This window comes from Nyctibius grandis, chromosome 7 (assembly GCF_013368605.1).
Source record: "Nyctibius grandis isolate bNycGra1 chromosome 7, bNycGra1.pri, whole genome shotgun sequence".
NCBI classification, from domain to species: Eukaryota; Metazoa; Chordata; class Aves; order Nyctibiiformes; family Nyctibiidae; genus Nyctibius; species Nyctibius grandis.
In genome coordinates, this window is record NC_090664.1 from 56424341 (window position 1) to 56448957 (window position 24617).

The window sequence follows — 24617 nt, forward strand, 5'->3', positions numbered from 1 at the left end:
CCCAGCTGAAGGGTGTGGGAAGCTAAAACCCACCCTGGCATCGAGGAGATCCAAGCAGAGCTGGGAGCAAATAATGCAGCCCTGCTTTATTTTTGGGGAGCTGGGGGCTGGCTGTACCCCACGCTTCACATCTGGAACTGGGGGGGAATTGGGGGGAGCCCCAGCACGGCCACCCACCTGACCCCCCGCTCCTAAACCCAAATGTGCCTTAACCCCCCCCACAATGTGCCTCTGCGGGGAGGGATCCCCATTTCCTCGTCACAGCGAGGGTGAAAATTTGGGATTTTTGGGGAGCGCTTCAAAAACCCCCTTTTTTACTAAAACCGATGTCACCCCACGACTCCCAAAATTGGCTTTTTATGCCCCAAAAAGCCTTTTTTTTGGGGGTGGGGGAAGGAAATGCCCTCCACGTGCCTCAGTTTCCCCCGCTGCGGTACAGAGGGTGCTCCCGGGGGATGCTGTGCCACAGACGCGGCTGTAACGCGGACACGGGGGTGCGGGGATGTTGCGGGGGGGTGTGTGTGTGTCCCCCGTGGGGGGGGTCCCCCGTGGGCGCGGTGGCGGTGGCGGTGGCCTGTCCCTTTAACGGGGCAGCCGCGGCCCCAGCTGATGCGGCGGCTCCAATCAGCGGCCCCGGGGCTCTTGGCAGCCGGAGCCGCCGCCGCCGCTGCTGCTCCGCATTCCTCCGTCTTCCTAAAAGGGGCTAACATGGCGATGGGCAGGATGAGGTGAAGAGGAGAAGGAGAAAAAAAAAAAAAAAAAAAGGAAAAAAAAAGAAAAAAAAAGAGGGAAAAAAAAAGGAAGGAGAGAGGAGAAAAAAAAAGAAAAATTAAAAAAAAAAAAAAGAGGGACGGGGGATGCAAGCAGGGCTGGCAGCGGCGCGGTAATTTCCTCCCCCCCCTCAATCCTTCAAAAGGCAAAAAAAAAAAAAAAAGACAGCCAAAAAAAAAAAAAAGAGGAAAAAAAAGGCAAAAAAAAAAAAAAAGCAACGAACCCAGCAAACCACCCAACCCGACATTTCTTTTTTTTTTTCATGGAGAGCAAAAGCCCCCGGCAAGCGGAGGAGGACCGGGACTCCTTTGCGCGGAGACCTTTGCATCAAAATGGTAGAGCTTGCACCCCCCCCTCCCTTTCCCCCCACCTTTTTCCCTTTCCTTTATTTTCCCCGTCCCCCCCCGCCCCCTTCCCCACGCTCCCGGGGCTTTGCTGACTTTGCAAAGGCCTCGAAACTTGCCCAAATCCTTGCGAGGGTGGAGGGAGGGGAAGGGGGGGTTGCATGGGCGAGCCCCCGGCATGCTGCATCCTTGCGCGGAGGGGGCCGGGGGCTGCTGCGGGGAGCTGGGGGGGGGGCAAACAGCGCAACCCCCCCCTGCACCGGGCCGGGTGTTTCATGGCAGAGGTGGTGGTGGGGGGTGCGTGGGCCCCCCCCGTGTTGTGGTTGGGGGAAAAGTGCTTTGTATTGGGTCAAAATTGCAGTAAAAAATGCCCCCCCCCCCCCCCCGCCATGCCGTGAGGGGCTGCGCGGTGGGGGGGGGGCTGCGCTCGCCCTCGCCTCTGGGGTGGTTTGAGGGGTGCTGGGGTTGGGGGTGCGGAGGGGGCCTGACCCCCCCTCGGAGGGACCCAGCACCCCAATGTTTGTAGGGGGCCGCTGGGCCTGGACCCCCCCAGCCCACCCCAGGGCTCCCGCTCGGGGGGTCAGCGGGGAAATTCGGGGAGTGCGCCCGGGGCGGGGGGGACTTTCGGGGCCGCCTGGTCGCCCAGGCCGGAGGATCCGCTGGCGTTGCAGGAGCAGCCGCTTCCTCGGCCCTTTCTGTTCCCCGGATGACTCCTTCATTTTGCTAATTCCTCGCTCCCACCCCCCCTGAGCTCGCTCCTGCCCTGCCACGGCCCCCCCCCATTTTTCTAGGGGGGTCCAGGGGATGCTCGGCTCACCCCGACACCCCGGAGGAGCGAGGCCGCGAGCGTGGCACCGGGAGGGAGCAGCAGCCCACCCTGCTGCGGCTTCGCGAGGGGATTTTCCGTGTGTGCTCTTTAATAATAATAATAATAATAATAATAAATAATAATAATAATACCGGAGGGAGGCTGGAGCCTTGCAGCCGGGGCTCTCGCCTGCGGCAGTGACCTATTTTAGCGGCCCACAGACTTTTGGGGGGGTTAATTTGACTCGCAGGGAGCAGGCCTGAGCTGGGAAGACGCACGGGAACCCCTTGGGATGTGTCATGCCCAAGGACTTTGGTTCCCGGGACCCTGGTGCCTCCCCCATCCCTAAAAGTGTGGGGTTGTGATTGCCCCAGCGATGGCTCCGTGCCCGTGATAACACCCCGGGAGGTGTTGGAGCGGCTGTTCGGAAAGGGGAAGAAAGTGCGAGCTTTGGGAAAAATAAAGAAATAACAGTGACCCAGCGCACGAGGTGATGGCTGGGGTGCTGGGCTGGGGCTCGGCACCCCTCGGCCCCAGTATCGGGGGTAACCCGGTTTGGGTTCGTGCTGGCCGGTCGCGCTCGGCCTGCGAAATTCCTGCTGGCATTAAATCAGCTGCTGGAACAGCCCCTGCATCCCTCCGGAGGGAGATGCTGATGGACCAGGGGAGGCACCGGGGTGGGTTTTGGAGCGTTTCATGCCCCGAGATGGGGATGGAGGTGCCCGGAGCCGAGCAGGCAGCCCTGCGAGGAAGAAGGGGAAAAGTTGGGAATTAAAACCTTCCCTCCATGCCCAGCCTCAGCAAGAAGCAGAGGAAAAAATTGCTTTATGGAGCAAAAATCCTCCTTGGAAAGATATTAAGGGATTTATTTATTTTTTTTAAATATTTTTTTTTTCTGGATCTGGGGTAAAACCTGGGTGCAAACATTTCGGCTCTGACCACGGAGTTTCCCTGAGGATGCTGAGGGTCCCCTTCACCGCCCGGCTTGGCTTCACGGCGGAGCTTTGTTCTCCCCGTGAGGAATTAACGGCGCGTTAGGTTATTACCAGGAGTCGGGCGAGATAAAGGGCCTTGTATTTCTGTCTCGCGTCTGGAGGAGAGACATGTCACCCCCTTCATAAAAATAACCCGCTGCTGCCTTTGGAGATGTCGTCTTTGTAAAGAAGGAGGGAGAAGCAGGAGGTTGCCTGCGAGTCGATTAAATATTGGTTATTTTTAAGATGCAGATTTTGTCGCTTGGGGGAAAAAAAAATAGGGAAAAACCTTTTTGTGGATGAACTGAATGTGTCAAAACATCAGAGGGTCTTTGAAGGTTTCGGGGGAATCGCTGATTTCCCCATCCTCCCTCCTGCGTTTGAGCCTTCTTAGATGGGGACGTGATGATGGCCGTGACAAAGTGTTCTCTGGGAAGAGCAAGAGCTGAAGTTTTTATTTTGCTGCCACGTTTGCGTGGCCTTGAAAAAGGGGATTCCTGGTCCCCTGCGTGGTTTGCATCCCAGATGTCCCCTGACATCCCGCGGGACCTGTGGTCCCTGCGAGGCTGGAGGAGCGGATGCCGGTGGGGAGGATGAGCTCGGGGCCAGGCTCTGTGCCACCTGCCCCTGATTTTTCCTCTCTTGTTTCTAAAGGGAATACGTTGAGTTGCGGTGCTGGAGCGGTATTTGCAGGGCAGGGCTGGCCCTGTTGGGTTTCCCTCATGGGGATACCCAGGGCCTGGTGCCTGTGTCCTTCAGGGCTGCTGTCCCCTCTTCAGCCAACCTCTCCTGATGGTGAAACCTGGGATGGCTTTGGATATGGGGAAAGACTGGCTGTGGCGGTGCAGACACGATGGGTAGAGGACTTAATGACAATAAATTTTCTTTTTTTATTATTATTTTTGTGATTTTGTCTTTTGCCTGGAGCCAGGACTACTAGCACCCTGTCTGAGTTAAAGCCCTGCTCCCCAAGCCGCTGAATTTGCTGGACAGCCGTGATAAAAATAAACGATTTTAATGCACATTCATAAAAACGTTCAAAGTGTTGGGCAGGGGGGATGGCTGGACCGGAGGAGAACGGCTGGTGCTTCCCAAAGAGCCCCGGTCGAGGTTGAGTTTAGGATGGAGCTGGATGTGGGAACCATCCCCTTGGATGGGAAGCCCTGCCCAGGATGCTGGGAGAGGCTCAATCTTGGACCTCTCTGGGAATTTTGTGGTCTGGAGTTGGGTTACAAAACGCCGTGGTTTTAGGGTCTGATGGGAGCCGGGTGTGAGGCAAACCTTGGAGGTGTCATATCCCATCTCGCTGTTGACCCACCTGGGAGGTCACGGTGGCTTCCCCAGGGACGGGCACCACGGTGCCAGGCAGGGGGATGCTGCCGTCAGGTGCCAGACGAATTCGGCAAGACGTGGGAGGAGGCTCCGTGCGTCCACCCCCCAGATCTCAGCCTCTTCCCGGCCATTGCGTGGCAGCACGGGGGTGTGGGGCTGGCTTGGGGTCACGATGGCTTCAGGCTGTGCACAAGCAGCGCGGTGGCTGCCCCATTCGCACCCATCCACGCTCCCAGCGCTGAATTTGAGGTCCCTGGGGGTCCTATGAGCCATGGAGGGCTCCGGGCATGGCTTGCCATGCTGCATCCATCCCCTCCCTTGGTGGCACTGGGGACATCCACGGGGTCCCGAGGGGGTGACGCTCGCCTCGCGCCGGGCTGGGCAATGGTCTGGAGCCGGCCCCTGGTGCAGCTGCTTGGCCGACGGCCCGGCTGGGGAGGTCAGCGTTGGGTTTTGTCCTCGTTTCCTCCCTCAATCTTCCCTCCTCTTGTTTTTCTCGGGCAAAGGAGGGAGGGGGACAGTGGCTTTACATGTGTGCGTGTCCCCTGGGCTCTGCCACCCCGGCAGTGACTCTGCGGGAGGTCCTGCATCCCATGGGCAGGAGGGCAGCATCCCGTCCCGCTGCCTGCTGCTGTGCCAGGGCCATGGCTCGGGGTCATCTCCATCAGCGGGGTGTCACAAGCTGTGCCAGGCGCTGGCAGGGACCCCACGGCTCGGCTGCGTTCGGCGTTTGCCAGGAGGATTCCAGCTCTGCAGCCACGCAGGGTTTAACCCCGGACCTTGGTACGGGCTTAGCGCAGATCTTGAGTTACCTGGAGAGCTTCTGCACCATGTGTCGGGTCTGGCTGAGCTGCACCCCAAGAAACGCCTTTCGGCCCTGACCGAGGGGATGGGAACAGAGGGATGGGTGCATCCAGCCCGGCTCCGGCGCCTCCGCTCTCCTGCCAGAGCAGAGGGACTGGGGCTTGTCCTGGGCTGAGAATAACGCGGCGCCGGGCTGAAGCCTCAGGATTTTTGCAGTGGGGAGGCTGTGTTTGCGCGGGGGATGGCGCTCGCCTTTGCACGTGCTGTGATGGATGCTGAGATCACCGAGCTCATCTCAGGGTTTGACAATGCCCCTCGCTGTCGCCCTTGGCGGGACAGAGGGACGCTGTCCCCGATGCCATCGTGGTGGCATCCCCTGGAAGCAGCTTTGCAGCGTCGCCTCCCTGGACCGGTCTGGGGACAGGGGGGTGATGGCGGAATTGGCCCGTCTGTCCTTGCGGAGCATCACGATGGCGTCGCAGCTCTGTGTGCAAAAGAAAAGGAGGAAGATGCCCAGAGCGGCTGGTGGGGTTGAAAAAAATTAAAGCCCCCAGGAGAGGGGCTTTTTACAAGGGCAAGTAGTGACAGGACGAGGGGGAATGGTTTTAAACTGAAAGAGGGGAGATTGAGATGAGATATGAGGAAGAAATTCTTTGCAGTGAGGGTGGTGAGACCCTGGCCCAGGTTGCCCAGAGAAGCTGTGGCTGCCCCCTCCCTGGCAGTGATCAAGGCCAGGTTGGATGAGGCTTGGAGCAACCTGGTCTAGTGGAAGGTGTCCCTGCCTGTGGCAGGGGGGTTGGAACTAGATGGTCTTTAAGGTCCCTTCCAACCCAAACCATCCTGTGATTCTGTGATATAAAACAAATAAGAAAGCAACCAGCCATTAACCCTCTGCGGGCTGAGCTGCTGGGAAGCCAGTGCCCGCTCCCAACGGGGTGAAGCTTTGTGTTGCTCATCCCACCTCGTCCCCCCGCTCTCCCCCAGCCACGGGTGGCCGTGGTGCCTACAAGAAAAGCCCGAATGAACCTTTTCCCCATTTGCAGAGGTGGCTCCCCGGCTGCCAGGGGATGGGGGAAGGATTTGTCCCCATTCCCTTGCGCTGAGGACGGTCCCGCTAGGCCTGGTGCTGCGGGCTGCTCCCTGGAAAAGCATCTTTGAGCCGAAGCCTGTAAGTGCTGGATGCTATTAAAAAAAATACCAACCAAAGAGGAGGAAAAAATAAAGCCTGGGAAGCATCTGACTGTCCCCCAGCCAGGCTAATTCTCTTCTTCACTTGCGCAGAGGGTGGGAGGTGTTTTTTGGGGTGGGACAGGCTCTGGGAGCATCGCTGAGCCCCTTCCCCTCACTCCCTCTCCCTGCAGCCTGCGTATGGCTCTATTTTGGGCAGCCTCAAGCCTTTTCCAAGGGAAAAAAAAATCACCCCTTTAGATGGTGTCAGCACCATCCTAAAGGACGTGGCCATCACCGACCTCTGGAGCTGGGATGGGACCATCCCCAGCGAGCGCCCGGTCCAGCTCCGGCAGCATCCCGGCGGTGGGTGCTTGGGGCCGTGGCGGCCGGCGCCTCGCCAGGCGGGGCTGCGGCCGAGCCATTGTTTTCCCTTCCTGCTTGTTTTTCCGGACAACCCTCCCCTAATTAAATAAAAACACTCGTTGGAGAAGCGAACAAACCCCCCCCAACAGCACTGTCCCGTGGCGTGGGAGGGTGAAGCGCCCGCGGGAGAGGGCTGCGGGGTGGGGGGCGATGGGCAAGCTGGGCGCTGAAGGTAGGCAATAGGCGAGGGAAGGGCGCGTTGGGATGTGTTTTACCCTGCTGCCAGGTTTCCGTGCGTGGCCGTGGTCCAAAAATGGGTGGTTTTGGCGATGTATGGGATGTATACGGTGTGGGCAGCGCTGTCGGTTCTGGGGCAGCTTCATCCTGGTTCGTCCCGGCTTTGGGAGTCGTGGGAAGATGAGGGCATCACATCAGCCTTAAAAAAACCCTATATGGCCTCAAAAAACCCTTTATGGCCTCAAAAAAACCCTATATGGCCTCAAAACTATGGCGAAAAGGCTGACGGTCTCATCCAAGGGTCTTGAAAGCAGAGGGCAAATTATAGGGGATTGAGGATTCAAGCTCCAAGCGCGGGTGTCTGGATTTCCAGCCTTTGCATCATTTGAATTAATCTGTAAAAATTAGGGTTTTAACGCTGTTTCTTTCTTTAGCAAAAGTCAAGTTGTGGCTTTAAATAGTTTCAACCAAGTTCTTTCTCCCTGTTCAAATTGAGAATAGGACGTGGGTTTTTTTTTCTAGAGGAACAAGTGCAGACGTCGTATTCAGCTGCTTATTAATGCACTTTTCCTTAATGCAATTTAATACTGAAGGTCAACGGTAAATGTTTTGGTGGTTGCAAATGACACGGGAAAGCCGATTGCTGTATTTCATGGGAGTTTAGGGGTTGAAAAATTTTCAGGTTAACCCCAAATTTTGTGTGCAACGGGAACTGCTTCGCAGGCAGTTGGTTTAACTTGGTAAATGGGGACTTAAATGGGCTTTTTGTGCCGCAAAACCCTTCTGTGGAGAGAGGTATTCGTGGTCCTCGATGCTCCGGTGATGAGGGCGATGGACATGGCTGTGAATAAATAAATAGAGGCTGGTGAAGGTCAGAGGTGGTCTTCTGGGGGGCTGCGGATACGAGTATTTAAATATATCCAGGGTGACCCTGGTCATATATTTAAATACTGGTCCTATTGGTCTACTGGTCCCCTGGGGGGTTTTAGTGCTACAGGAGCATTTAGGGATCTGCCTCTTAATACCTGCTAAGATAAATAGCATTTTGTGTTGGCACGGTGATTTAAATCCAGCAGCAGCCTCCTTCCAAGGGAGGTGATCGGGTGTTGGCGGGGGAAACTGAGGCATGCGGGGGGATGCGGGTGGAAGGGGAGTGGGGTTGTGTTTGGGCTCCGTCTCCTACAGCGGGATTTTTGGTGGCTTCTCCAGGGAGAAGATGCATCAGCATCTCCTTCAGCCGTCAATCCTATGTCACCCTTACCTATTCCTCGCGTCCCCTGCCATGGCGGCTCAGCCGACCCGCATCCCTCAGTCCCCCCTCACCCCGAGCATCCTCCCCGGACGTTTCTGGATGGGGCTTTGGCAGCGTCGCTTGGAAATGCTCTTAAAATCGAGTCAGGGTGGGGAGGGCTGCTGGAGGCACCGCCGGCCCCTCGGGGTGGGGACTTCGCGGCCATGCTGCTTTCAAATAATTTTTACGGGTTTTTTTATTTCAGTGCTGATGATGCCAGGGCCCTGCCTGGAGGTTGGCGGTGCGTGGTGGGGGCTGGCGGGTTTGGGGTTCACCTTAGTTTGATGGCCAGGGGCACCCAACGACCACCCCAAGCCCAGGCTTGGATGGAGGTGGGGTGACCTGTGCCATGTCAGGCTGCTTGTGGGGCTAAACTGATGCAGTGGGTCAAGGTGGTGATGGTGGAAAAGAGCAAAATTGTGATTTTTATTTTTAAAAAAGATAATTATATTTAAAAATATTTTTTTTAAATATGTTTTTTTTCTTTTTTAATATATATATATTTAAAATATTAGTGTTTTCCCAGGGGAAGGGGTAATGGGTTTAACTCTCCCATTAATCCCAATTAATCAGGCTTTTCCGCTCCGATGGGGTTACAGGGACGGGAGCTGCCGGAGGGGTATTTTGGGGCAAGTTGGGGTCTTTCTTGGGATCTCACCCCGGCAGGCGCCTCTCGTCTTGGCTGGGGCTCCGGCTTCGGTTGAGCTCACGAAAAGCATCTGATAGCAATAAAGAGCAAAAACCTCCCGCTGACAAACCCGGGCTGAAGTCACCGACGGGACGCGGCCAAGACACGCATTGTCCTCGCCGCTGCTGGGACTGATTAGAGCCGCCTGGCGAGCCCCGGCGCTGGGTGAGGGGTCAGCCCCTTTTGCCAAAAAACCTCAATCCAGAGCAAAAAAAAAACAGCTTTTGTTTTCCAGACTGGGCTGTGCAGAGGCGATGCCACCCAGCAGACCCAATTCCTCCCATTTCACACCCATTTTTCCACAGCTGTGGCCGTGCCGAGCTTGGAGCATCCTATATGGGGAGCGAGGTGGGATGGATCCCAGGAGGAAAAACCTGAATTCAATTTTTTTTTCATCGCAGGAGAGTCCCTGGCAAACAGCAAACCACTCCGCTGCGATCTTGTTGTCTCTTCAGCGTTTGATATTTATTCCATCGTTATTTATTTTCTACGTGCTTGCAGGGGGGGGGCTGAGCCATCCCAATGTCCTTGGCAGTCACGAGGCTTAGAAAATGGTGGGGGGTGGATGGATGTTGCAGATTTTATAACAAATATGTATATAGAATGTTTATATATAAAGAGTTTAAATATATATATAAATATAAATAAAATATAAGAAATATTAAAAATATATAGAAATATATATCAAACCCTCCTCTTTTACTGCCTCTTTGCCCCACTCCAGGCTGCAGAGCCAAGAGTTTGGAGAAGAGCTGTTTTTTTTCCCATTTTTCCCTGGGTGAAGGCACTTGCTGGGGCTCTGCGGGGCCATTGGGATGATGTGAAGCAGACAACCCCGTTGGTTGTAGAGGAGAAATGCAGGGAAAATGAAAAATTTTGGCAGGGAGGGGGAAGGGCTGTTTTTTTGCTTGTTGAGAAAACAGAAGAAAACACCCATTTTTTTTATTATTTAAACATTTTTGTGTGTGCTTTTGGCTTTGGCTCACAGAAAAAAAAAAAATGAAGATAAACAAAATGTGTCTTGCTGGAGTTCATTTAGATTAGATACTAGGAAGAAATTCTTTGCAGTGAGAGTGGCGAGACACTGGCCCAGGTTGCCCAGAGAAGCTGTGGCTGCCCCCTCCCTGGCAGTGTTCAAGGCCAGGTTGGATGGGGCTTGGAGCAACCTGGTCTAGTGGAAGGTGTCCCTGCCTGTGGCAGGAGTTTGGAACTAGGTGATCTTTAAGGTCCCTTCCAAGCCAAACCATTCTATGATTCTATGACTCATGTGTTGATCAAGAGCTGCCATTTGTCCCAGAAAAAATGGGAGCTGAGAAACTGTCTTTGGAGCAGGAGGTGCAGGAAAAACCTGGCAGGTTGAGCCCTCCGTCTCCGCCACTGGTCTGCACCACGTCCTTGGTCACATCCCACAATGGTGGGGAAAGAGAGTGTTAACGTGGCTGGATCCGTCTCCATCCATGAATTGGGTGTTCAGCACAGAAAGCCAAAGGGAAGGGGAGGGAAAGGGGGGATCCCACCTGCCCTTGATACAGAGCGTGGGATTTAGGGTATGGGATATCCCTTGTGTTTGGGATGCAGCCAACAAACCCATCCTGGGGCTCAGGTATCCCCAGGACAAGAGGACACAGCCTCAAGCTTCGCCAGGGGAGGTTCAGGTTGGACTTTAGGAAGCATTTCTTCTCAGCAAGGGTCATTAGACATTGGAAGGGGCTGCCCAGGGAGGTGGTGGAGTCACCATCTCTGGAGGGGTTTAAGAAAAGCCTGGACATGGCACTTATGCCATGGTCTAGTTGACATGGTGGTGTCAGGGCAACGGTTGGACTGGATGATCCCAGAGGTCTCTTCCAACCTGATTGATTCTGTGAGAGGTGATGAACGTCCAGGGGTGGTCTGCACCATGCGAAATACATGTGAGCTAAATGAAATATTGAGCAAATGCAGCCTGGGGAGTGTTGGCAGTCGCAGCATTTTCCCAGATTTCATCATCCCGGTGAATCCAGCCAGTGAGGTAACTGCTAATGTGAGTCGGAGCATGCGGAGTAATTCAGTAACTATTAGAGGATGTTGTGTTTTGTGTAATTATGGTGTAGAAGTAGCGAGGTTTAAAATCCTGGTTAGGTGGTTAGATCTTAGCTGGTGACTAAAATTGTCTTCCTGCGTGGGGCAAATGTCCCCCTGGGGTCCGCATCTGGTTCAGGATGTCAAGGATGTATCAAGGCGTATCCTCCTCTGCATGGCATCTCCTCCCTGTGATCGTGACAGCTGAGCCAGGCTTTGGACCTCCTTGGTGGTGGGGTGGCCATGGTGCCTCCTCCCCAGGCTGAAAGGATGTCAGTGGGTGCTCGTATGGCCTTGGCCTGTCCTTCCATTGGGCTTTCTCCTCCTTGGTTGAGTCTCTCGGACTCAGATTGGTGGTGAAGCTTCTTGGTTACTGTCTCCAAGATGGGCCTAGTGGTAGAGCTTCTTGATCTTTCAAAGCTGGATCTGGTGGTGGAGCTTCTCAGTTGGCATCTCTGACTTGGGATGCATGGACAGGGACGGATGGCATGGCCGAGCGGGTGTTTCCTGGGGAAAGAGACCTCTTGAATGATTTTATTTCCTTCCTCCCCACAGTTGATAGTCGAAAAAACGACTGACTACCCTTCGGCTGAGTACTCCCTGGTGGAGGATGTAGCCCTCCACTTCACGTGTTTGATGGACAGACTGAACGAGCAGCGCCTCTTTCAGCCGGACCTGTGCGACGTGGACATCGTACTGGTGCAGCACAAGAGCATCTTCCCAGCGCACAAGGGGGTCCTGGCGGCCTACAGCCAGTTCTTCCACTCCCTCTTCACCCAAAACAAGCAACTGCAGCGTGTGGAGCTCTCGCTGGAGGCCCTCACCTCACAGGGCCTCCAGCAGATCCTCAACTTCATCTACACCTCCAAGCTCCTTGTCAACTCCTGTAATGTGCAGGACGTGCTGAACGCGGCTGCCGTGCTGCAGATGAACAACATCGCCTCCTCCTGCCAGGACCTCCTCGACACCCGCTCGCTCAGCCTGGCTGCTGACATGGCCCTGCCAGCTGAGGGCTGCACCGGACCCCCACCCTACTACTGCGAGATCAAGCAGGAGGTGGACGCCCCCCATCCCAAGATCTATGCCCGGGAGGGCAACGACCCCTATTCAGTGCGGGTGGAAGATGGAGCAGGTGGTGGGACACTCCCTCCTGGTCCAACCAAGCAGTACTACAAGGAGGAGAAGGATGGTGGTCCAGGAGCCGTCTGTAAGATGGAAGGCGAAGAGTCCGAGGAGGACCTGGACAGCCAGGGCTCGTACAACCGGGAGCAGATCATCGTGGAGGTGAACCTCAACAACCAGACCCTCAATGTCTCCAAGGGCACGGAGGGGAAGGCAGCTGCCAGCGAGGCGGCCATGATGGGGCGGCCTGACGGCGATGGGCGTGACACAGAGGAGGATGGGGAGGAGGAGAATGAGGAAGGAGAGGAGGAGGAGGAAGAGGAGGAGGATGCGGAGGTGGGTGAAGAGGAAGAGGAGGAGCACAGCGAGGAGGAAGATCTGGAAGAGACAACGGAAGAAGAGGACGATGACGATGATGATGAAGACGCGTCGGAGGTGAAAAGGGAAAAGGGTGGGCAGCCCCGTAGAGGCAGCCGGGCATCCAAAGCCACCAAACCTTCCATGGCAACCAGATCCCAAGAGATGGCCAAGGTGGAAGAGGAGGAGGAGGAGGAAGAGGAAGGCCAGCGAGGGAGGAAGAGGAAAAAGGAACAGGACAGTTTGGGCCAGAAGGTGAAGCTGGAGGAGAAGCAGCATTACCCATGCAAGAAGTGCCCCCGGGTCTTCAACAACCGGTGGTATCTGGAGAAGCATATGAACGTCACGCACAGCCGCATGCAGATCTGCGACAAGTGTGGCAAACGCTTCCTGCTGGAGAGTGAGCTGCTGCTCCACCACCAGACTGACTGCGAGAAGAACATCCAGGTGAGCCAGCCCCAGGGACATTCCACCAGGGGATGGACGTCCCATCAGGGACGGACTTCCCACCAAGGCGTGGGGCATCCCACTGGGGATGGACATCCCACCAAGGTGGGGACATCCCACCAAAGGAGGAGCATCCCACCGTGATGGGACATCCCAGTGGGGGAGGACATCCCACCCACCAGGGAGGACATCCCACCCAGCTACACCATGGAATGAGCTCATGCTCAAATGATATTTTTCATGATGTGGGTGGCACGTGGCAGACGGGAGGGAACCTTGCTTCACCCATGACTGGTATTCAGGCTCAGGAGGGTCCCACAGTGGCATGGGACTGGAGGATTTCTGCCGGGGAACTGTGGCTTCCCCTTGTCTGGCTGGGTGGAAACACGGAGTAATTTTTGAGGAGTAATTTTTCTTTGAGTTTATTCAGTTAATCTGGATAAAACATTGCGAGCCTGTGATGGAGACACAGTCCACCCGTTCCCACCCAGGCTGAAACCAATTTAGCTTAATTCAAAGATTTGCTGACACGAGTTAGAATGGTTTTAATCTGCCTTTTGTGCTCTTCAGCTTCCGTATTAGCAAATTTCCGAACGCATTTGACATCCATACGTGGCTCGGATTCAATGTGTCATTTGCCTAATGCTAATGAGATCCTCGTCTGCGTTTGCAAATCGACTCCAGTAAATCAGTGCGGTTTTGGGAGGGGTAGGTAGGCATCCCATTGGAGCAGCAAACATGGGCGTTCCTGCAAACCCCCCCAACCCGTCTCCTAATCCCCAACGAGCTGTTTTCCACCAGACCAGGTTGCTCCAAGCTCCATCCAACCTGGTCCTGATCACTGCCAGGGACGGGGCATCCACAGCTTCTCTGGGCAACCTGGGCCAGGGTCTCACCACCCTCACAGGAAAGAATTTCTTCCTGACATCTCATCTCAATCTCCCCTCTTTCAGTTTAAAACTGTTCCCCCTCATCCTGTCACTCCATGCCCTTGTAAAAGCCCCTCTCCCACTTTCCTGTAGCCCCTTCAGATACTGGAAGGTGCTAGAAGGTCTCCCCGGAACCTTCGCTTCTCTAGTCTGAACAGCCCCAGCTCTCTCAGCCTGTCTCCAGAGCAGAGGTGCTCCAGCCCTCTCAGCATCTTCGTGGCCTCCTCTGGACTCGCTCCAACAGCTCCATGTCCTTCTTCTGTTGGGGGCCCCAGAGCTGGACGCAGCACTGCAGGGGGGGTCTCACGAGAGCAGAGCAGAGGGGCAGAATCCCCTCCCTCACCCTGCTGGCCACGCTGCTGGGGATGCAGCCCAGGACACGGTTGGCCTTCTGGGCTGCAAGCGCACATTGCCTGCTCATGGTGAGCTTCTTGTCGCCCATCACCCCCAAGTCCTTCTCCTCAGGGCTGCTCTCAATCCATTCTCTGCCCAGCCTGTATTTTTGCTTGGGATTGCCCTGACCCATGTGCAGGACCTTGCACTTGGCCTTGTTGAACTTCATACGGTTCGCACAGGCCCAGCTCTCAAGCCTGTCCAGGTCCCTCTGGATGGCATCCCTTCCCTCCAGCGTGTCGACCACACCGCACAGCTTGGTGTCATCAGCAAACTTGCTGAGGGCGCACTCAATCCCACTGTCCATGTCGCTGGCAAAGATGTTAAACAGGACCGGTCCCAATACCGACCCCTGAGGAACGCCACTCGTCACTGGTGTCCACTTGGCCATCAAGCCGTTGACCGTAACTCTTTGAGGCAGGAGCAGTCTCAGCTCAAGCAGGTGAAGGAGCCGCTGCCTGCACTGACCCTTTGGTGAATCTTCCTGAAAAATTCACAGTGCTGAAGTTGGTTTTTTTGGGTGCTTTTGCCCAGAATTCTGCAGGTGCAGGTCGATACCTACGTGGTAGTGGCTGTTTCAGAGCCTATCGTAACGCCTCTGCAGTTAATGGGTTTCCCAGAATGTTTCTTCAGCCTCTTCTGCTTTCCTGATTGGTAACATGGGGCTGTCACCTCATTGCTTCCCCCCCGCTCCCTTTTTATCCCTTTTCCAGGTAACTTCTGAATGGGATGAACCACAACTGCCCGTACAGTGACCTCCTTCCGCAGAAGATGGAGATCATTACCTCTCACTTAGTGAAGCATTTTTAATTTTACAAGTAGCCAAATTCAATCCATTTGCTCTAATAATATTAAATAACTTTATCAATACACCATGAAACTATGGCTGGGTGGAAAAGGGATTTTTTTGACCCTGTACCTATAATGGACAGTCTTTATTTCTTGGGTTTTAACCAGATCCACAGAGGGACCATCCCTCTCATCCTGTTCAGGTCTGCTGTTTTCTCTCCCTGTTTTGTCCCCAAATTTCATCCCTTATGCTTCATCTCACTCCCTGTGATCATTTTCCATCGCTGTCCACAGCCCCGTGGACACCATAATGGGCATCCTGCCTCCACCGCCTGAAAAATGATTCGTCCTTTGCTCTGTTGGGTTGATTCTCAAACTCTTTTTTGGCCAACTTCAATATAGTTTTCCTCTTAACCTGCAAGAATTTATCTTCTCATTTTTATTCCCTTGTTTGGATGTCACTTCCACATTTTTTAGTGACTTTTTTTGTGGTAACTGAGGACACAATGCTCAGCCCTCCAGGGTGCTTGGTCCCAGCCCGGGGGCTTTCCTACATCTCCTGCTTTCCCTCTACCTTTAGTTTTAAAATTGCCCTGCAGCCTCTTTCATTGTAAGTGGAGAAAATGGATATTGATATGTCTTTGATAACAGGCTCTGGTCCTGAATTTGTCCTGAAATATCTCTTAAATCAGAAATAAAACTGTTCTGATCCGTGGAAGTATTCACTTAGGAACAGTGAAGCTCAGAGGACCACTCATGTTGATATTCAGGCATGGCAAGATGAAGATGAAGAGTGTTGGGAATGCTGCTCTGACCCTAATTTTGCCTCCCAGGCGCCTAAATATAAATATATACAGCAAGACACTGTGACTACATGGCATGATGGTATATTTTCCATGGTGTCACAGCCTCATTTGGTGCAAAATTTGATTGAAGGCCATCAACGAGCATGTGTTCCTCTGAGTAGGAGAAGATGGAGGCTGTGCTGCCTGCACTGCTTCAAACCCTGCTGGGAAATGCCCCCTGGGCTTACTGCTACCACTCAGCCGTGCTGTTGCTAGATGCCTCCAAGGCATGAATTCTTTTCTCAATGCACCTGCAAGAAGAAGAGATGGTTTTTGTCCCTGTTAGACAAGAGGAAGATGAGTCATGGAAAGATGAAGGGGAAGGAGTGTCCCTTGGCTCCTGGCAGGGTCCTTGGCCAGGTGGTGCCCGCCGTCCCCACACTCCAGCAATGGTTTCCCATGTGGACCTCACTCTCCCATGTTTCCCTGAGCACCGAACTCTCTCACACACCTTGAACTGATCTCGTGCTAAAGCTGGGGCTTTTCCTGGGAACCTTCTGAGAAACGTTGAACTTGTTGGAGCTGAGAAACATTGAACTTGTTGGAGCTGAAGCAAATCTCTCCCGTAACATCTTGGGGGAGACTTTGCACGTCACATTGTTCTGCTTTTGCTGATGGGCTGTTTTTTGGGTCCGTTTTGGTCCATTTGGATATGTTTGGAAAACTCATTTAGTGGTTAATTATCCATAATATCTGCTAAAGACTGAAGTTGCACTGCCCTGGTTTGGGCTTCTGCTTGTTCCTATATTCTTTGCAGCCTTCTAATGCACACAGGATTGGGGTATTTTTTATGTAACAGCTTAATTGTGTCCGGTTCTGGGCCCCGCACTTCAAGAAAGATGTTGAGGTGTTGGAGCGAGTGCAGAGGAGGGCGACCAAGCTGGTGAAGGGTCTGGAGGGTCTGACCTCCAAGGAACGGCTGAGGGAGCTGGGGTTGTTTAGCCTGGAGAAGAGGAGGCTCAGAGGTGACCTTAGTGCAGGCTACAACTACCTGAAGGGAGGTTGTAGTGAAGTGGGAGTCGGACTCTTCTCCCAGGCAACTAGTGATAGGACAAGAGGACACAGCCTCAAGGTTTGCCAGGGGAGGTTCAGGTTGGACATTAGGAAGCATTTCTTCTCAGCAAGGGTCCTTAGCCATTGGAAGGGGCTGCCCAGGGAGGTGGTGGAGTCCCCATCTCTGGATGTGTTTAAGAAAAGACTGGAGATGGCACTTAGTGCCATGGTCTAGTTGACATGATGGTGTCAGGGCAATGGTTGGACTTGATGATCCCAGAGGTCTCTTCCAACCTGGTTGATTCTGTGATTGTGTGATTTTGTGCAGGAATAAAATCCGCAGTTGGGAATAGGGCTTTGGTGCTTGAGCTGCTGTTCGTGCAAGTCCTGTACATCTGTTGGTGGAGAGTCCACGTCCCTCCCTGGAAAGACATCACCCTTCCCCATCCAATGGATAGAAATGTGAGGTTTGGAGGTTTTGAAGTGACGAGATCTGTAGCAGACTGGCTGGTTGCTATGATTTTTGATGTCTTAGGTTTAGATTTTGTAGTGACGTTCCCTTTCGACAGATGAAGCTGATTGATAGCCTGGCAAAACCAAAATGCTGGTGGTGCCAGGGCACGTTCCTCTGCTTCCCTACCCATCCCCTCTGTCCTTGCAGTGCGTGACTTGCGGGAAGGGATTCAAGAAGCTCTGGTCCCTCCACGAGCACAACAAGATCGTCCACGGCTATGCTGAGAAGAAGTTCTCCTGTGAGATCTGCGAGAAGAAGTTCTACACCATGGCCCATGTGCGCAAACACATGGTTGGTGAGTGTGGGAGGCACCGGTGCCATGGGGAGTTCTCGTTAGGGGTGTTCATTCATCGTTTTGGCAACGAAGGGTGTTTTTTTGTTGCTGTCCTGTTGGAAGGTTAGGGCTGGGCTTACTCCTGGGTGAGCTTTCTCACGTCAACGCAGGGGCCTTCAAATTTGGCCTGGTATTTAACGCTGAACGTATGTCTGCTCAGTGCTGGGTCTGGAGCAATCAGACACGGCGCTGGGGAATCTCATTTATTTTATTTAACAGACAAAAAGACCTCAGAAGTGATCAAAGGAGGGTTTGAAGTGTAATCATCCTCCTCTTGTAAAAGAGGACCAGACCACACCAGCACCGGGCTTTGAAAAGCAAATTGCACATGGCAACAGTGGGCAGGTCCCTGGGGCTTGCAGGCACCAAAGAGATCCAAAAAAAGAGGGTTTTGACAGGCAATTAGGGGAGTTCCTGATATATTGCTGCCACGCGTCTTCCCGAGAGAGCTTTGGGTTTGCTGGGGTTGGGCACCGGCACTGGGAGTGGTAGCTGGGACTTGGGGAGATGGATGGTCGGGGTGCAGGGAGGGCGCCTGACCTTGTCCTCTCCACTTCAGCTCACACCAAGGACATGCCGTTCACCTGCGAGACCTGTGGGAAGTCCTTCAAGCGCAGCATGTCCCTCAAGGTCCATTCACTCCAGCACTCTGGGGAGAAGCCTTTTAAATGCGAGGTGAGGTCCTGTGTGTCCCCCCACCCTACGTCCTCTCAAATAGGCTCAGAAACTGAGTTGGGGAAAGATCTTCCACTTTGTGGGGCTTCCGCTGTGCTTTTTGCCAGGGCAGCTGTAGGGGTGCCCCCCCCTCTCCCAAACTTTTCATCCCCTCCTGGTTTGAATCATAGAATCACAGACTGGTTTGGGTTGGAAGGGACCTTAAAGATCATCTAGTTCCAGCCCCCCTGCCACAGGCAGGGACACCTTCCTCTAGACCAGGTTGCTTCAAGCCCCATCCAACCTGGCCTTGAACACTACCAGGGAGGGGGCAGCCACAGCTTCTCTGGGCAACCTGGGCCAGGGTCTCACCACCGTCACAGCAAAGAACTTCTTCCTAATATCTAATCTAAATCTCGCCTCTTTCAGTTTAAAACCATTCCCCCTCATCCCATCACTACTTGCCCTTGTCAAAAGCCCCTCTCCCGCTTTCCTGTAGCTCCTTCAGGTACTGGAAGGCTGCTATACGGGTCCCACCAACCCTATGATGAAACTGGTGGCCAACGCCAGGATCTCTCTGTCCAGTGCCTGGACCTTGCATCCCACCCCAAGCCCATCCAGCGTGTAAACCTGGCTGGGTATGCCCCGAAAAGCCATTTATTTGGGTTGTTTTCAGGGTGGAAAAGTGATTGGAGCATCTCTCTTATGAGGAGAGGCTGAGGGAGCTGGGGCTGTTCAGCTGGAGAAGAGCAGACTGAGGGGGGATCTTATCAATGCTTACAGATACCTTAGGGGTGGGTGTCAAGAGGAGGGGACCAGACTCTTCTCAATGGTGCCCAGTGACAGGACAAGGGGCAACGGGCACAAAGCGAAACATGGGAAGTTCCATCTGAATATGAGGAGGAACTTCTTTACTTTGAAGGTGCCAGAGCCCTGGCACAGGCTGCCCAGGGAGGGTGGGGAGTCTCCTTCTCTGGAGATATTCAAACCCGCCTGGACATGACCCTGTGCAACGTGCTCTGGGTGACCCTGCTTGGGCAGGGGTCTTCCAACCCTTAACCATTCTGTGATTCTGTGATTTCTGTGCTGCTCCAACGTGCTGGTGATCTGGGGGGATGTGAGGGGTGTTTTGGGTGCTCAGCAGCAGCTTGTCCCCCTCTCGTCCCCGCAGAACTGCAACGAGCGCTTCCAGTACAAGTACCAGCTGCGCTCCCACATGAGCATCCACATCGGCCACAAGCAGTTCATGTGCCAGTGGTGCGGCAAGGACTTCAACATGAAGCAGTACTTCGACGAGCACATGAAGACGCACACGGGTGAGAGCTCCTTGCCTTGTCCCCAGCCCCTGTGGGTGGGCGCCCTGAGGAAAGAGCGCTGGGACAGAGGTGGCATCTTTGGGTGGATGGGCAGGATGGGGCTTTGGCGAGGGGAACGGTCCAGCCACCAGCTTCTCATCTGTCTTCCCCTACCCTTAGGTGAGAAGCCCTACATCTGCGAGATCTGCGGGAAGAGCTTCACCAGCCGCCCCAACATGAAGCGGCACCGCCGGACCCACACGGGCGAGAAGCCGTACCCCTGCGACGTCTGTGGCCAGCGCTTCCGCTTCTCCAACATGCTCAAAGCCCACAAGGAGAAATGTTTCCGTGTCAGCAACCCCTTGGCTTCGGACACGGCTGCCCCTCAACCCGCCACCAGCCCGGCTCCGCTGCCTCCTGGCCCCGGCGTCTCCCCCTTGCCCCTGCCGCTGCTTCATCCCCTTCCACAGACCCTCCCTCCTCCTCCTCACCTACCGCCGCCCCCTCCCCTGTTTCCCGCGGGGAGGATAAATTCGAACAACAACTAGGTGCCCCCCACCCTGGCCGTGCGCCCACACGGACTGCTCTGCCCTTGGGGAACGCCTGCCCCGGGGAGCCAAGGCTTCGCTTGCTCTCTACCCCCCTCCCTCCTCATTTTGGGGTTGTTTGGGGTTTTTTTTTTCCTTTTTCTCACCCGTCATTCTTCGCGGAGAGGGGGAACAGGAGGAAGCCCCCCCCTGGGGAGTGGATGTTGCTTGGGGGAGCTGCCATCCTTCTGTAAGGGTGTAGGTAAAAGGCGTCACTCTCTGTTTCATCTTCCCGTGCATCGGCTTCATCTTCGTGCGGGGATGCTGGCAGGGCTCGGGGGAGCAGGGTGCCGTGCCGGGGGGGGCTGAGCTCGCCGGTGCTTCGTTATTTATAATAAGCCCAAACCCAGCTAGTGGTGCTCGAATCCCTGTACTGTAAAGCTGGTCTTTCAAGTCAGGCTCTTTTCCCAAGAGGTGGGCACCGCGAAGGAGCTTCCACCAGCCCCATCTGCTGGCCCTGGTGGCCCGTGGCGAGCAAGCAGAGGTCCCCATTGGAAAGCCGTGAGCCCACTCTCGTTGGCAGCCCTCGCCGCGTCTTCCTTCCCCACGACAGGTTTTGCTCCCCAATAGGCGAAAGCACAAACGCTGGCAGCGTCGCGTCTCAGGGCATCGGTTTTTGGGTGCCCTAAGGGAGCCGGGCTCTGGGGCGCCCTTTTCTGCTAATCCCAGCAGGAGCCGGGCTCCTGGGGACGCGCTGGAGTTGGCAAGGTGTCCCTGCCAGAGCTCAGATGGCCTCGGGACTGGTGGGAGGATGGCTCTGTGGCAGCTCGGGATGGAGGAGCGGGACACCACCGTTTGTCGTCAGAATCAGCCCAGAATAGTGCCTTAACAATTCGAATAAACCCCTGACCCATGGGTGAGCGCCAGGTTGGGTCCCTTTGGAAGGTTTAGAGCTAAAGCAAGACCACGTTCAGCCTGATAATGATGTCCCATCCTCCAGATTGTTGCCTGCATCGCTTTCCCAAGCTTTACCTCTCCCCATGGAGATGGCAGCTGTTGCCCTGCCCTGGCTTGGGGGGACCAGAGGGGACCAGTGAAGGCTGTGGTTGGATTGGTGATGCCCCGTGGTGTTGGTTAGCGCTTCGCCAACCGTGTTGTGCTTGTTGAAGTTGAGCTGGTCCTTGGCTTCACTTATTCAGGCTGGCTTTGTGCTGGCGGAGGAGGAGGAGAAGAGGAAGGCTTTGCTGTTACCTTTTTGTTGGATGCTGGAGTCCAAGCTGGGTCTCTCGCTGCTGTGCTCTGCCCCAGGGTGTTGTGCGTTGGCCTGACCGTGGCTGTGTGGTCTTCCTGCCTAGGGAAGTGTCCCCTTTGGGGTTGGGGAGAGGTGGGAGCGCTGCAGGGGCTGCAGAGCATCCAGCGTGGGCAGAGGGGCCAGCCAAGAGGTGGGGTGCATTGCAGCTGATGCTTTGCTCCTAAGGCCAGCGCTGCAGATGGGTGCGGATGTGGGTCAGGTCACAGAGGAGGTGGTGAGCAGGGCTGTTGGTAGGCAAGAAGGAAGAGAGGACATTGAGCAGGCTGCAGGAGCCCTTTCCCGTTTGCACCTCAGTCTGGGTAACAGCGGGGTGCTGAGGACACTGAGCCACATCTGGCTCTGCAAGAAGTCTTGGTGCTTCGTCTCCTGGACCAAATCAGCAAAGCACTTGGGCGGCATTGAGGCTGTCTCTCAGCCACGTGCTCAGAAGCTTTGCTGATCGGGGACGTGCAGGAGCGTTAGCCTGATAGGACAGGGCAGCACCCACTGTTCTCCTGAGTGCTATCTGAGGTGATGGGTTATGTGACAGGAGGATGTCCCCTCCTGCTGAGCGGTGCCCCTCATGCCTGATGTCTCTTGGAAAGTTGGCTGCTCTTGTGGATGTTAGCATGTGGGAGCAACAGATCGCTTTTGATCCTCGTGTTGGCTGGGATCCTGGGGACCCCCAGCACTGCAGTCAGTACCAGTGAGCTCACCCTCATCTCCATCTGCTTTGAGCAAAGGGAGGATGCTATGGCAGAGCTGACTCGCCATATTGACCTTCTCAGATAGGTACCAAAGGCTTCTCTTCCCTCTTTCCTCCATGACCCTGGGGCTTATTGGGATGGTGCAAAGCCTTCTCAAACACACCTGTGAGGGATGTGGGCAGTCAGCTCTTGGGGCCATTTGCTTTCTGAAGGGACCATGACCCATACTGGAAGATGATTGCTTTAGAGAAGCTTTCAGTGATACCCTTGGAGGTGTTGGAGGGCCTCAGTAGAGTGTTCCATGCTGTCTCCTCCTCCACTGCCTGCCAGACCCCATCCCCTCGGGCTACCTTGCATTTCTTTCCCCTTGCACAGCCTTGACATGGGATAGGAGTACTGCACCCCGAGGAGAATTTACCTTGCCTGTAGGATCTTCTGTGATGGAGCCTATCAGCTTGCCTGGCTGGTAGATTTCTCCCCCCAAGCAAACCTCCATGCCAACATGTGTTCCCTTATACCTGGAGGTGGTTTTCCCTCTCCCTGTCCCAGTTCATCCTCTCCATGTGAGGACCTGTCCCGCTTGGACATCACTGGTGAGATGAGAGCTCCTCGTTGAGGCTAGAAGTCCAGTGGAAAGCCCAGTGACTGATCCCAGCCACATCCAATCCCCTTTGAGAGCCTGCCTGGAGAGCCACTTGGACACGTCGAGATGTGACCATGCACACAGCACTTTGGAGAACCAGATCCCTGCTGCTCCCTCCCCTCTCCAAGGCCTGGATAGTTCCCAGGAGTCCTACGTGGCCTCCGAGCCCTTTTGTCTACACCCTTACTCGACCCCAATGTGTCTCTTCATGTCTGGTTTTCGTTAATGTACTAAGAGCTCAAACGAGTCACTCGTGCAGTGTCTTGTCCCACATCCCTCCCAGTCAGCCCCGTCGGCACCCATTGGGTTGGACGGGGTGGGAGGTGGGGGAGTTGGGTCCGTTGTTTTCAAGCTTTTTATATTTTATTTTATTTTTTTTTAAGTTTTATTTTTTTTGTTTAACTCTTGCACCTTAATCTCTCGCATCCCTTCTTCGACAGACCACGAGGGTGGAGAGGGGCTTGATTTCCATTACGCAGTTCATTAATACGCCGCAACGCAACGTTCAGCTGACAACTCTGCCCACGCACCTACCCCCAGACCTCTCTGGGTTTGAATTTCTTTTTCCCCCCTTCGTTTGAACTCTGGGGAGGGAGGGAGTCATGTGGGGAGGGTCATTTTTGGTTGGTATATCCCAGGAGCCTGGTAGCACAGACCAGTTAGCCTCATCATGTCCATGAGGCACAGCTGGCTCTTTGGACCACAGCCATAACCCCAGCGCAGTGGGAAAGCGATGGATGGATGGATGGATGGATAGACGGCCGGCGGGTGGGAACGGCTGTGCCAGTGCAATAGAGACGAGCATCCGCTGCTAGACAACTCCACTGATGAAACTCTTGGTTTGCCCCAAGTCAAGAGGGGAGGACGGACGGACAGATGCCCTTTGTTCACACAGACGGAGCTTCCCCACACACAGCCCTGCCTGGTGACACGTAACCATGACGGGAGTTGGGTTGAACTTGCAAAGGAAGAAAATAATAATTAAAATAAAGAGGAAAAAATAGGAATAAGAACCACCTTGGTAGCGTGGAACTTGAAGGAGATGAATGAAACCCCAAGCACTTGTCTCAAAACTAGTTCCTCACGCCTGGTGTTTGGCTGTGTATTATTTTATGGCATTCAGTATCAGTTGCCCAACCATGCCAAGTTAAGAGTATATCGGTGACTCTACTAGTGTGAACAAACTAAATGAAGCACTTTATTCTGTATAGAGAAGGGAAGGCGGGGAGGGGAGGGGAAGCTTGGATGCTTTTCGGAAGCGTCTTTAAAGTAATGTTCTAGGAAATGTATTATTATTATTATTACTTTTTTTTTATGACCATGTGTAATCAATATATGTTTAACTCCAAGTACAGCAGTTACTCTCTTTGGGATGGTGTGATGAGGGGGAGGCTGAGATGGTGGGTTAGTACATCAGCATGGGGCCAACTGGGGCAAGTCGTTGCCTACTGCAACAATGGGCGAGTCTTGCTTCGTTGATGGCCCTGTTAGCCAATGTCTGGGAGGTTCCAAGAGGTTCATCAAAGCTGCCTTCCAGGGCACAGCTCACAGTCAACCTTGGCACCAAGGGCCCAACATGCCCATCCCAAGCCATCTTCTGCCTGGGGGTGCTGGGGCTGCTCTCTGGGCCACCCACGAGCAAGACAAGTCACGGTAGGCTCTTTTGGGTTGTCCCTAGAGGCCAGGTCCTTGGCCATGCTTTGAAACCTGCTTTTGGCCTCTCACCAAGGCACGTCAGGGGTCTCTGAGCTCTGAAAGTGGTGAGAGGTCAGAATTGGGCCTTTCCACTGCGTTCTCCCAGTCTGGAAGTGTTATGACTGTTACCAAAGAGGTTGCAAGTGGAAGGACTGAATCAATAAACAATTTGTCTTTTATAAAAGAAAACTTACTGCTCCACCACTTTCTTTGTTACCTTAGTTTTGTTTTGGTTTTTCTTT

At 54.3% G+C, this 24617-nt stretch overlaps 1 protein-coding gene across 1 annotated transcript; it reads left to right on the plus strand.

Moving 5' to 3' along the window:
• Positions 1-736: 736 nt before the first annotated feature.
• Positions 737-24564, plus strand: ZBTB47 (zinc finger and BTB domain containing 47). Its single transcript, XM_068405098.1, has 6 exons — positions 737-1106; positions 11396-12766; positions 17377-17524; positions 18123-18238; positions 19389-19533; positions 19693-24564. The coding sequence occupies exons 1-6, from the start codon at positions 1104-1106 to the stop codon at positions 20058-20060; spliced, it is 2151 nt and encodes a 716-aa protein (XP_068261199.1). The 5' UTR covers positions 737-1103; the 3' UTR covers positions 20061-24564.
• The last annotated feature ends 53 nt before the right edge of the window (positions 24565-24617 follow it).